Source organism: Larimichthys crocea, chromosome VI, assembly GCF_000972845.2.
Source record: "Larimichthys crocea isolate SSNF chromosome VI, L_crocea_2.0, whole genome shotgun sequence".
NCBI classification, from domain to species: Eukaryota; Metazoa; Chordata; class Actinopteri; family Sciaenidae; genus Larimichthys; species Larimichthys crocea.
In genome coordinates, this window is record NC_040016.1 from 11353420 (window position 1) to 11367300 (window position 13881).

Consider the following 13881-nt stretch of genomic DNA (forward strand, 5'->3'; position numbering starts at 1 on the left):
GTGCTGTTGCTTGCAGAAACAAAGCAAAAGACACTTTTAAGTCATAAACATCATTTAAACATCATTTAATGTCATCATATTGAAATATAATATACCATAATTCAAGGCAGTGTTTGCTTTAAATGTGATATTCTTAGTCAAGAGAAACTGTATGTTGATATGATATTTGAATTTTGGCAGGAACTGTGTGAAATTGAGTTGAACACCTGAAGATTTCTATTCAGGGTAATAAATCTATATTTAATAAAGAGAAAGCTCATGTGACTGCAGCGTAAAGCAATTTCCTGACAAGAGAGACCAGCACATGCGGCAACAATCAATTCCTCGACCGGGAGCCTTCACACAGACAGACAGAGTCTTTATGGCAACCCCACCCTTCAACAACACACTGCTCAGGAGCCATTCCCACACATTTTACACCTACTAATGTGCATCCCGTGCGCAGCCCAGAAACTGAATAATGTTCCCCTCATTTCAGTGACAATATCAAAGAATATATCCCGTGGCAGCCATCTTAGGTGTACTACTGCAGAACATTAGGATGAGATAAAGAAAGAAAAAACGAGTAGAGGCGCATCCTTCACTCGCTCTGCTCTTAGTCTCTGTTCAGGACCACGGCCAGCTCCCCGCGCCTTCGTCCCCCCGCCTGGCAGGCAGGGAGAGGCCATCGGACAAGAGAGAGAGAGAGAGAGAGAGAGAGAGAGAGGAAAGCATCTCTCCTTTCCTTTTCCCTCATCTGTGCACTACACTTCCCCTGCCCCTCCCCTATGCTCCCTTCTCACCTCCCCCTCTCACATCCGCAGCGGTGACTGGCCAATAAAATACAGAAAATACGTAAGCATCGACGAGTCCTCGGCGCAGGCGGAGAAAGCTCAGTGTGAAGCAGACTAAAAAACGTCCTCCAGCACCACTAGTACTGCTGACATCTCCCAGCGAGAGCGACTACAATCACGGCCTATCCTCTTGTCTTGGCTTCGGGTATATTCTACATGAAACCAAGACGCAGATAAGACAACGACTCAGCCATCATTGAGGGATATCTAGGAGGGGGGTAAAAAACAAACAAAAAAAAAACTCCTTTAGTAGGTTAGGGTATCTGTAGGGACGCATCACCTCTAGAGCAAGATGTTAGACCCGTCGTCCAGCGAGGAGGAATCTGATGGGATAGTGGAGGAGGAAAGCAAAGAGGCGATGGCACCTCAGGCCGGATCCCGCATCTCTCCAAGCAGGACCAGCGAGAGCTCGGGTGGACTAGCACCCAGCAGCAGCCGCAGCAGTGCCCGTCCGACCAGCCCGAGCCCATCAGCCGCCAGCGAGGAGAAAGAGGATCTGGAGAAGCTGCAGAGGGACGAGGAAGAGCGCAAAAAGAAGCTGCAGTTGTATGTTTTTGTGATGCGATGCGTCGCTTACCCATTCAATGCAAAACAGCCCACAGATATGGCAAGGCGACAGCAGAAGGTAAGGGCCCACGGTTGCAAAGGCATAATTAATAACCACACGCTGACGAAATGCCTCCTTTCACATCGCAGATGTTGTCATTGATGACCTACATAAGGTATAGCACAGAGGGGTTTTGGCCACAAGGCCTATCCGATAACGCACGGATAGAGCACAGTCCCAATGAAACCACTGTTTGTTTGTTTGTTTGTTTGTTTGTTTGTTTGTTTTTTGACGCAAATATTGCGATCTTTGGAGCATGACAGGAGCACATAAAAGCGCTTCGAGCTAGGATAGTGAAAGGACACATGGTACTGCAGAGCTGCAGACTGAGTGCAGTCTATGTTCCTCCATACACACGCTCACAAGTGAGATCAATCCTAGCAAGCCCATTAATTGAAAGGGCGTTCAAGAGATGGTGGATGGCGATTAAAGACATCATTGTCCTTGTTGGGTTTACATCCCAACGAAGTCTTACTTTTCATTAGATATGCAGCTGGATTTGTCTCTGTGTCCTGCCTTCCTGGCAGAAACCCAATTCAGACCCGTTTGCGCCATCACTTATCCCGTCAATTTGGCCTCCCAAGGTGACTTTTAGGCACAGACCTCTTGAGGAGGGGTTGCCTAATAGCCTTTCTCTGCAGATGAGCTTGGCTCTTCTGGATTGGTTACAGTACACTCATTGGAATTGCAAATTTTCTACATTCACACATTAAATTTTTGTTTTTGTTTTTTTGTTACTACAGATTATAAAATTTATATAAGTTACTGTAAGGGATAAGGCCCTCATCCTGGTTTCACGTTGCTGCTGTGCTGCTCCATTGATGTTGAAGCCAGTTTTTGGTCACGGTGTCCTTACTATCAAAGTCACCGTGCACAGGCACTACTGTACTAAAAGGAGGTTGAATTGATTGTTGGCCCCAATTTATTGTCCTTGATTTGTGCATCTGTCTGCCACCAGAAATAGACTGCCTACTGTTTGTACTCCAAGGCTCTGAAGTCCATTTTCTATCTCTTGTAAATTAAGGAACAAACAAGATCAACACGTTTTTGTCAAGGGTTATCTTTCCGCTATAAAAACACTGATCATCACATGGCTCAATGAGACTGTAGTAGCAGTTTCTTGTAGCTCTCCTCACAAGTTGCATTCAGAAGATTTATTCCACTCAGTTAATCTTTGGCTGATCGAGTATCATCATGCTGTAAACAACGCAACACTATGGAAATCGCTCTTTTGAGTGTTGTCTTTGCTTAACCTGCAGACAGTTCTTCTTCAGCTGGACACAGTTTAAGCCATATGGTCTGAATTTTCTGCTGACTCATGCACAAGTGTGTGTGGGTGGCATAAACCACAGTGTTTCCATCAATTTATTTGTTTGTAGTCCTGATCAGTGTAGGTTACTGATAGCCTTAATGCATGCTTACTAATACACTTTCATATCTGGTGGCCACAATCCTCTGCTGTGGGTGAGTGAATATCTGGACAAACAATCCAATGCTTGCTGTTAGACCAGGAAATCAAAGTGTGTCTGTCTGCCTACAGTCTGCCGCCAGACTTTAATTTGGTCCAAATTTGCATCCTTTGGCTTGAACCATTCCCTTGAGAAGAATTACGCACCTTGTGCAAAATTAAACAAAAACAATATACGTCTTTTCTTTTAACACATTTGACTGGTTTAATTTGAGTCACACGGAAAGAGAACAATTAATTACTCAGAAAGACATTTAACAACACAGAGCACTTAAAGTAAGACGATTACTTTCTGGCAATTATGTGCCTTTATAGCGTCATGACATTTCACTGCCATTTAATTATATTTCCGTCATGTGTGGTTGTGCACTTTATTGAAGGATATTCAACACCAGTCCAGTATTTTCTCTGCAGACTCCTCTCCACCATGATCCTCCCTTGAATGTGGGCTCCTCAGACATCCATAAACAACCATTTATTAAGGAAATTCCTTACAACGATGGCTTCACAATCTAATATGTAGCCCATTACAGTATTGGTCATTATAGATTAGTCACAAAAATATGATGAAGCAATTTCTGTAATGAAAAGACTTAAAGGCCTCAGCGAAACATGTGGAGCAGCTCCATGATAATCCGTTATTAGAAGCTCTGGCACACAAACAGCAGTGATGGGCTATCACAGAGAAACAGGCCAGGCTGCAGAGGATGCAAGCTCCACTGCTGCTTCTTAAAATGTATTGCTATAACCTTGTGAAAGGGTAACACAATAGGGCAGTAACAGGCAGCTTCTTCCTTTTTGAGTAGCAAGGGAAATATTTTTTCTCATTCAGCCTGAAAGATGTCTTCACAAACGGCAGGTTGAAAGCTGCTATTCAAATGCAGGGGTTAGTGTGTGGTATGTGTGCACATTTAACTGGTGACACGTGTGTGTTTGAATGCAAGGGTAATTGTCTGACCCCCTCCTTTCATATCTTGTAAGTAAATTATTAAGATTATTGACAGATATAGATTTTATTGGTGTAATTTATGGAATGATATTCTGGATGTTGAAGGGCTGGATCTTCATTCACTGAACTGATATATTATTGTTTTATGTGTCCTGTAGTAATGAATTTAGAAAGACATTTTATGACCTGTTTCAATTGATGGCTATGCCAGTCTGTCTGTCTGTCTGTCTATTGGCTGTTTGGTCCATCAGTCTTGGTCAGATCACCACTTTTGTCCTGACTAAAATATCTCAATATATATTAAATATTTGATTCTTGGTCCACAGAGGATGAACCCTTCCGACTTTGGTGAATCCCTGATTTCATATAGTGCCACCACTTATCCTGTGAAATCTTTCTATGTAGTTGATGTATTAGCACACTATTTTGCATGGACATTCATGGTTCCCAGATGAATCCTAACAACTTTGGGGATCCTCTGATTTTGCCCATACAGCTATTATGAGGTTCACATTAGTGACTTTAAGTGAAATGTCTCTGCAACTGTTGGATAGATTGCCATAAAATTTGTTACAGACATCCATGTCCCCATTGGGTTGAATTGTAATTTCCTAACACCATCACCAGGTCAAATTTTAGTTTTGTTTTGTGACCAAATACATGTAAAACTAATCACATTCATGTCCACACCAGCCTCAGCTATACATTTTGTTTAGTGCTAATTAGCAAATGCTAACACACTAAACTAAGATGATAGGTAGCATTACACCTGCTAAACACAAGCATGTTAACATGCTGACAGTAGCTCAAATCTGTGCCTCAGTATAGCCACACAAAGTTGCCAGTGTGGCTGTAGAAATGAATCTGACAAATCAAACCCAAATGTTTTTTTATAGATCCGAATAAATATGTATTCAGAACTGAATAATCTCCTGAGTTTAGTATTTTTCAATTAGAAAGTGTGATGCCCGGAAGATAATCCAATTGACCCAATCAACTCATCTGCCAGCAGGCTAAATTAATAGAGTGCCTCTTGGCTCAGCATTTTAATACTTTACAGTATGCTGTTAATACTCCGAGGGAGAGGACCTGTGAATTGTGCAGCAGGATCTGTGATGTGAATGTGAAGTAGACTAAAATGCAAATCTGTGATACCTGAATGAAGTTTGCCACTTTGATGTTTAGTGCTGAGCCTGGAAAAGGATTTTGGGTGTCCCGTTGTAAACATGGACTTGGTTTCCTGTCATGTTCTTACATTTTAAATGACAAGAACTGCCTTGTAATGAATGCAAAAAACTATGGTACTTAATGACTTAATGTTTTTAAAACAGACCCGTCCATACCCAACAAGAATAGCGTTTGTGGTTGCATAAGTGTCATTTGTGTTGATTTGTCATTTGTGTTGGTAAAAGCAACAAGAACGAGTAACAATGTCTTGGTGTTATGAGCAGCATACAGAGACAATCTACATTTTAATGTGAATAAAAGTTAATGGTGAAGTTATCACCAGGCATGAGGATTATTGTGAACCAATTTAAACACAAAGAAAAGCTGAGGATGTTTTCAGAGACAATATTGGCATAATTACTGAATCTTTATACATACATTTGGTCTGTGGATGAACATGAATATATATATGTTGATGATTTAGGAAAGTATGGCATTGTGCTCTCGATAAAGGGCAGATAACACGGTGATATGAGGAAGGGAACTGGTAGAAGGTGCTGAAGCCGAGAAGAAGAAAAGCTGACACTGAAAGAGGCATGAGTAAAATTAGCAACATTAAAAAATTAATAAGAATACACTGGTGTATGTGCAGTCAGGTTTTTCAATAACGGCTGATATTTTTGTGCACTGCACAGTTTTAAAAATAGTATACACAATGTCTCCCTGTCCCTGGAGTCTTCTTTGAATAAAATCAGAAGTTATTTAACAAGATAATAAGTGAGCAATGGACATGTAGATACACAGATGACTTAGGTGAAGCCATCTGAGCTCATTATGTTCATGAAACACACAAAAGAGAGCAGCAGCAATGCAGAGTGCAAGTACGGCACTGAAATCATTTGCATTATTATGTAAGATCCCTAAATAGTGTTCTGCCTGAAAAAGACATCCTTTGACAATAAAAGAAGCTTCACCGTCAGTGTGAAAGTCAAGCTTTGACTTAACAATAAAACACGTCAATCACATTTGAGGGTTGTTTAGTAAGTAGCAGACATTTTAGCATTTTTTTAGTAACACTAGTGTTGAAGAATAAAGATGATCATCAGTGGTATGGATATAAAAGTGGATTCCAAAGAGGTGACAGCTGAAAAGCAGCAGGCGAAATACCCCCACACCTACAATCTGTGCAGCCGCGTGTAACAAATCACAGCTTCGCAAATGAAACATCTCCTCGGTCTCTGCATATGACCAGAAGGGAAAGCTAAGATCTTATTTGGTGGGATAAAAAAAAAAACATTTTTTCCCAAAGGTTTGTCTTCTTTGAAGGAAGCTGCCACAATTAGGATCAAATTGACTCATATTTAAATAACCCAGTTATATGACCTGACATTTGTACACACGGCAATCATGTGCTGACAAAAATAGCAGCAGCAATGCAAATGACACGGCAGTGTTTGCATGTAAATGTACAATATTTTATGTTTCAAGGTTGGATCATGTAAAGGATTATTCCTTAGAGGAGGCAAGGATGTATCTGTGCTTTGGCTTCAAAGCTCTTCCTCCTGCTCCCTCTCAGAATACAGTATGCACTTGTTAATGATGGCCGTACCTATGTGTCCTCACAGGGCCAATATGTAATACAACATAACATATATAACATAAAAATACCAGTTTTCCAAGGGATACTTTTGTTGGACATGAGGTAGAATTGTCTGGATTAGACAGACTAATCTGTAGGTCTCCTGTTTTTATTGCTGTACATAATATAATCCCTGCTCCCAATACTGCATATGAGTCAGACAGTCAGAAAGTCATTAGACAGCTCTGGTTGATAATGCAGCAGGACAACAAATCAGATTAATGTTTTTTTTTTTCAAAATAACAAGCAGTGACCTATTTTTAAAGCAACAAAACATTTTATTTGACTTTTATTATGAGTAAGACTTTGACTAACTAATACTATGGCTGCATTATTTCCATTTACAATGAATCATTTTGGTCATTTGCAAATACTATAATAACACACAAGGTCCATCATTGTTAAACAATAACCATCTTTACATCAACCATGCTGATGTAAAGCTATCTGACTGACTCAGGCAGAAATCATGTTCATGGACGAGGTAATACAGTGTTTCCATGGAAGTTACAGCAACTAGAGGTGATAAACTGGGGATATGATGCCAGAAACAGGTGACCAAATGAAATGCACCGTACAATAAACATTCGGAATAATACACAATAAGTGCACAACAAAAGATAGTTCTAGTCATTTGTAGACATTTTAATACATCTTTGAACTATCAATACATTGTTAAAATGGTTGAAAAAAAGCCTATATGTTTGGTTTGTCTTTCTGGGCTACTCTAGAAAAACGTCAACGCAACATGACGGACACCGTGAAAGAAACATAATTCTTATTTTGAAACTTAGTTATACAAATTATATTCCGTATTGCTGCCACATTCTGTAAATAGAGACCCCTAAATTTTACACACTGGACCTTTAACACTGCAGACATTTACATATTAAGTTTGAAACTCCTGAACAGTCTTGTTGAAAAGTCTGTTGCTGAGATTGGTGGACTGGTAGAGCAACCTCAAAGAGATCAGTGTGCACTGTGTGTTTGTGCTCAAACAGTTCCAGCGACTAAAGATGCCTGTGCAGCCTTCATGGCAGCCTTGATGTTAATTATAATGCCATTTACATTGCTCAGTCACGTCAACACATCTACTAACACCCAACTAAGCAATTAAACCAAAGCAAATTAAATCAGCTAGTGTCATCATATTTCTTCTCAAACTTCTCAAACATACTTTTTTCTCTCACACTGTAATTGTAATTTCTTTCTCATAATTACAAGATAGTTTTGTCATAATTAGGAGATTCTAAATCCTAATTATGAGATATGGAAGTTGTAATCACAGTACAAGAAAACTGTGAATTTCCTTTGAAGAACACAATGTATATCATCACACAAAATCTTGCAAGTGAAATGAAAGCAGGCAGCTGTTGATGGTCAGAAGAGATAAACATGTGTTTTAAAAATATGTTTGTGCAAATGTATGTGGTTATGTTAAACCATATCTGAGATTGCTTCAAAGGGAAAATCACTATGGCTAGACAAAGAGGGGAGAGACAGAGAGAGATTAGTAGTGGTGATTTTCCACATTAAAGAAAGAAGACGGAGGTAAGAGCTATAGCAGGATCATTACTGCGGTCCTTTGTTGAACCTCTATTTCCCTCTTTCTCTGATGACTCTCACATACAGAAGACAGCAATGAGCCTGTATGTCAGGCAGACATGCACCTTCTTTTCTGTGTTATTATGGACATCATGCTACCTCTTTGAAACGGAGGTCAGTTACTAGAAAAAGAAAAAGAGGGGTAAAGACGTTAAGTGATTTGTTATAAAGAGACATATTTTTCCTTTTCTCCAGTTAAAAAGATCCACTAATGGAGCCATTTTCATGCTTTTAGCTATTTGGACATTTTAAATGTTTGAGCACAGCCTTAACCTTCAAACAGTGCAAGGACCTAATTGAACTAAGAACACTTTTGGATTGCATTCAAAAAAACTGTGCTGGAAATCATTTTTCTGTAAGAAAGTACGGGACTTCATCAGGATCTAAGAAGTACCTAAGATGACTGTTTGAATGAATGTTTAGATAGATTGTTAATAGTTGTAATTTCTGTCTGATGACTGATTTTTATTTATCAAATAAACAATTAGTTGTTTGTCAAGATACATGTTATCCGAAGAAATTTGAATTTGTGAAAATGTGAAGAAATCAAAATTTGTGCATCTTCCTCTCTGGTAGGTGACACATAACAAGCAAACCAGAGAGCTTAATAGTCAAAACAAAATGCTTGAAAATCTATGACATTTCGACACATTTGGTATAATATTAGTAGCCATACTTCACAAAAAACTGCATGTCTAAGTACAAAGCTTTATTAACAACATGTGCTTAAAGCAACATTGTGTAGAAATCAGTATTTTAGTGATTTAGCGCCCCCAGTGCAGTGCCACTGTTGTAAATATGGACAGCTGTGCATGTGCATTTGTTATGATTATATTGCTTATGATCAAAAACTAGGCGAACTGACAGCTTTGCTAACAGTCAAACGTCAGTCAAGTGGAACAACACAAGACATAGCAGCCAGCTAATATTACTTACCAGTCCAACAGCAAAAAGCCCAACTCGGCATCTGTCTTCCAGCTTTTTATTTCACAAATCTCTTGCCAATAACTAAAAGTCAGTCCAAGATTTACTCTTGTCCAGCAGCTTCTTGCTTGGTCAATCTCTCTGTTTCTCTGGATCAAAATGCCTGAGGTACAAACACTAAAACTCCCCCGTTGCTCTGAGCTCAAAGTCTGAACATTGAATAGAGAAATGAAATGAAACGGGGTGTTGGTTCTTATGGTAAACATGAATGCTTTTAATTCTAACTCATCAAATGAATACAATCAAAATCAGCCAAATAAACAAGTTTCCAGTGATTTGATTCCTGTAATGCAGTGAGTTCGACAGCATTTATTTAACACTTTTGGACTAAATTTAGAGAAACCGTCCTGTTGATTTTATCCTCTCCATACCATTGAATCCTACACATCCAATTATGTTACATTAGCTTATTTTCTGCTCAGTAACTGAATGAGCATAACGAGGAACCAGCCGAGCTTTATGGCTGCTGCCAGTGAGTTGGTGGTGTGATAATGGATGACTGTTACAAGAAGGGGTTTAGCTGGTTGTGAACACAGTGTTCTGCTGTATATATTAGCACTGCCACAGCTCTTGAATATGACAACAGTGTGGAGACTGGTAATACAGATCCAGAGCTCCCTGTTTTATCCCTGTTTGCCGTGTGTCAGGCTCTGTCTGCAGAGTATACACCTGGCTGTTTACTAACCCAGTGTTAGTAAACACACACCCAATACTGTGTGTGTGTGTCTTCAGAGCAAATCTATGTGAGCGTGTCTGTTTGGGGATAATAGCTTGTGCATCTGTCTTTGTATAATTGTAGTTTTGTGACCACAGTCACTACATGATTCTGGTGTTTTGTGTTTGATGAGGCCTGGTGCTGGTAGATTTTGTGCAGCTGTCATGCAGTGCTTGCTCCTGTACTCGTGTTTGCTGTTTACTCAGATGTGGGCCGGTTGGTGTCATCTGCAACATGACTGAAATTTGCTTTGTCTGGCGAGAGAATTCAACCAGAGCGTGTTTGCTGAAGACCAACAGCAGCATTGGTAGGCAGCTCTTTTACGAGCAAACAGATTTGGACACAATAAGATCATTTAGCTTACATGATATAACCTTCACTTTGTATATTCTCAAGCTCATGAAAGTTAAGTTTCACATAATATATCAAAACAATGATGCTTAATCTTATACAAAATTGCACGCTTCAGTCTCATTTTTAGATTTCAGATTTAGTTGTTGGCTTTACTTAACTGCAAACTTCAGGTCGGCTGTATTTTGCTGGCAATTAAGTTTGAAAAACTCCTTAATTTAACTTTTCCACGTTACGTAACTTCTAGAGGAAGCTGAAGTGTGAGTCAGCAGAGGCTTTATTGCGCCAAACTACACTCGCTTCAGTGTATACTGCATTCAATTAGCTAATTACTCCACTCACCACAGCACTGCAAGGACAGCTGATATGTTCACAATCCCTGTTGATTAAAAACTTCAAAGAGATAGTATAATGAATATGAATGGAATCTTAATCATTACATATAATCATTGTGTGTTACAGATGTTATGTAACCTGCTGTTATTCCCATTTTTAAACACGTTGTGCACTTTTCATACACACACAGCGAAGAGCTGCTCCTCTAATATTTGAACATGACATGTTTCACTCTCTCCTTCTCTGGAAAGGAAGAAAGATGTGTGGCAAGGATGAATGACCAAGTGATGAGAAGATAAAACACTCATACTGAATTTATATTAAGTTATAATGTAAAATTAATGAATGAAGGTGTAACACTGATTAATTAATGAAAGGGTATATGGCACAGCAACTACACACAACGATTTTGATCCGACACGCCTGTCTATAACAATGTGTAACATTTGTTAGACTTCATATATTAAATTTCATTCGTTTTAGACCAACTTATGAATGAATGAATGAATAAATAAAGGAATCAATATTTCCCAACAGGGGTTTTGTTCCTGACAGTGTGGAGAAGGCTCTGAGGCAACATTAAGGCTTTCATGTTTGACTCATGTATAATCTCTGTATGATTAAAAATCCTGGCTGTGGCCTTGAACAGTCTGTATAATGTACAGATCCCTTATGTAACAATCCCCAGTTTACACTGTAGGAAGTGACAGCAGCCTTTAAAATGAGCAATTCTGCATTTTCTGACTCCATAGTTTTAGTTTACGTATTGCACAGTACAAACGTTTGTTTAAAGAAGCATCTTGATATTTGTTTCATCTCAGAATTTCTCCTGTACTCCACTCAAATGAAAGAAATGGTGTCAAAATGGACCAAACACATACTGACAAAACAGCATGTTGAAGTAATCTTTTTCGGTTCACTGAAGATTCACTAAAGGCAGCTTTCATTTTATGAGACATGTGCCGGAGGGGGCTGAAAAATGTGGACCTGTGTGAGGCACTCAATACTCTTTAAGATTCAGAGCATTTTGGACAGACTCTCCCTTCATGTTATACAATTAGTGATACATGGAAAATGACCATTTTGAGTACTTATGTAAAGTTTAAGGGACCCAAACTACAAAGAAAATCCTTATAATACATCATAAAAGCAGTTTTAATTAAAGACTCACATGTCATTAAATGTGTTACAGTGATTCAGATATTGTATCAACCATATGTTCGGAACTAAACTCAAATCCATAGTCATTCTGAACTGTAATGAAGTTACTGTAAATCAGCAATGTGCATATCCCCTCTATTGATATGTGAAGGGTGATTAATGTCACTGCCCACTTCATTGCAAGCCAATGAATCACAGTGTAACACTGCAATCTTGATAAGAGCCACAGAGAGAGAATCAATAAGAGCAAAGCAGGAAAGTATGTCTTGGGAGTCTGGCAATACTGATGAAAATGGAAACATTTTCTCTCATCCATCAACTTGGTTACTAATCAGCACAGTTTTCCAATCAGCAATAAAATAAAAAGCACGCAGAACTGAAAGTCATGAATACTTTATGCAGCTGAACTATTCTTTGGTGGAAAAGTGGGCACATTTCACCTGGTTTACTGCGGTGTACATCAGTGTCAGCTCTCCAAATAAACTCACACATACACATACATCCACAGCTTGCTGTGTTGTCACATAAAGTCAGATCAGCTGAGAGAAACTGTCAGCAGAGGCAAAAAGTATTATTAGCTTCGACCTTTCATGGTGAAATCTTCAGGTAAAACATAAATGTGTTATGCCAGCTTTTGGATGACTGCCAATATCCCATCTCCTGGAGTTTACTGTAATATCTTTGTGAGTCTTCTACGGCTGCTGTATATACAACGTATATATTTGCACGGTTAATAGAGGCCAATCTATCCTGGATGCAGCCAATGATTACATCCAGGAATGTAATCATTTTCATTGTTGATTAATCTGCCTTCATTAATCATTCTGTCCATATAGCTCAGAAAATAGTAAAAGATTCAAATGATGATTTCTGATCACATGACAACATCGTGAAAATGCTTGTTCGTCAAAAGCCCGATATTTAGTTCAGTCCATCAGATCCTCACATTTGAGGGTCACGTCAGCCTGAGTATGTTTACACACTTTTTTCCCCATTTATTCCTGTTAATTAAAAATGTTTACCCTGCACACAGTATGACTCTTTGCTTAGAAAATAGTACTTTCAGTAAGAAACGTGTTCTCATGTGTTGTGTATTTACCCTCTCCATAAATGGACAATAAACCAAGACAGAGTATGTCGACCTCAGCCTCTATAGACCAGGCTGATTTGCATACTGTTGTTAATATTAATTTCTTGCCTCAGGATGTTCCTTGAACACTGTGGTCTACACTTTCTCTTTAATCTCACATCTTGCTAGTGCAAGGATGAATAAACCTGAAACCTTGAAGCTGAAACACAAGTATTGATCTGTGATGTTGTTGATGTGCTGTTATGTGTTGTAAGTGGATCTTTTATATTTGGACATTAAGTGGTATATCATCCTGATATTCACTTTTTCTAGTCCTGAATTGGTTGAAGTAGGGCTGGCCTTTTGGGTGCAGTTTGGTTTGTATGTATATTCAACTTTGTAAATCTTTCTTACATGAAATTCTTGGGCTTTGGCACTGAATCTTATGTTACATTATCCTTATTTTCTGAACATTACTGAAAGGGGGGTTAGAATGATATGATGGACACACAGATGGTGTTGCGATTGCCTCAAAGGCGCATGATATGTGGTACTTTTCCATCTCACTCCTACACCAAAGTCTGTCACTTGTGATGTGCAGCTAAAGGCATGCAGACACACGTGACCAGCAGGTCTTTGTGCTTGTTTCATATACACAACAGCCTGAACTATAAATTAAAAGCAAGTGTCAGCAGAGAGATTGTCCGTCTATTGATGGTTTAGGTCACTGACTCAGTAACCATGTGTGAAATCAATTCAAGGACATGTAGACCTGAGTGAGGAATGAAAATCAAACAAAAGGAGAGCAACACACTCCTGATTTAATCTTTTTTTTAAAAAAAGGATAAATTGTTCAGTGCTAAAAGAAAACATAATGAGAAATGTTCAACCTTTCCAAATATATCAGAATTATTTTGTGTTATTGTACACAAACGCTTTTTGTTACTAATAGCAAAGGTATAACAGGCATAACCAAAACAAGGCTAATCTCTATAAA

At 38.9% G+C, this 13881-nt stretch overlaps 1 protein-coding gene across 14 annotated transcripts in view; it reads left to right on the forward strand.

The window, feature by feature from the left end:
• Positions 1–798: 798 nt before the first annotated feature.
• The window catches only part of cadpsb (Ca2+-dependent activator protein for secretion b), a 60337-nt gene continuing 47254 nt past the window's right edge, over positions 799–13881 (forward strand). For 4 of the 14 annotated variants that reach the window (XM_019262497.2, XM_027279397.1, XM_027279399.1 and 1 more), the window contains exon 1: positions 801–1458. In XM_019262497.2, coding sequence (XP_019118042.1) covers positions 1126–1458 — 333 coding nt within the window. In that variant the 5' untranslated portion in view covers positions 801–1125. Of the gene's footprint in view, positions 1459–13881 lie in introns of all 14 variants that reach the window. The other 10 variants (XM_019262492.2, XM_019262495.2, XM_019262493.2 and 7 more) reach the window with 5 other exon arrangements.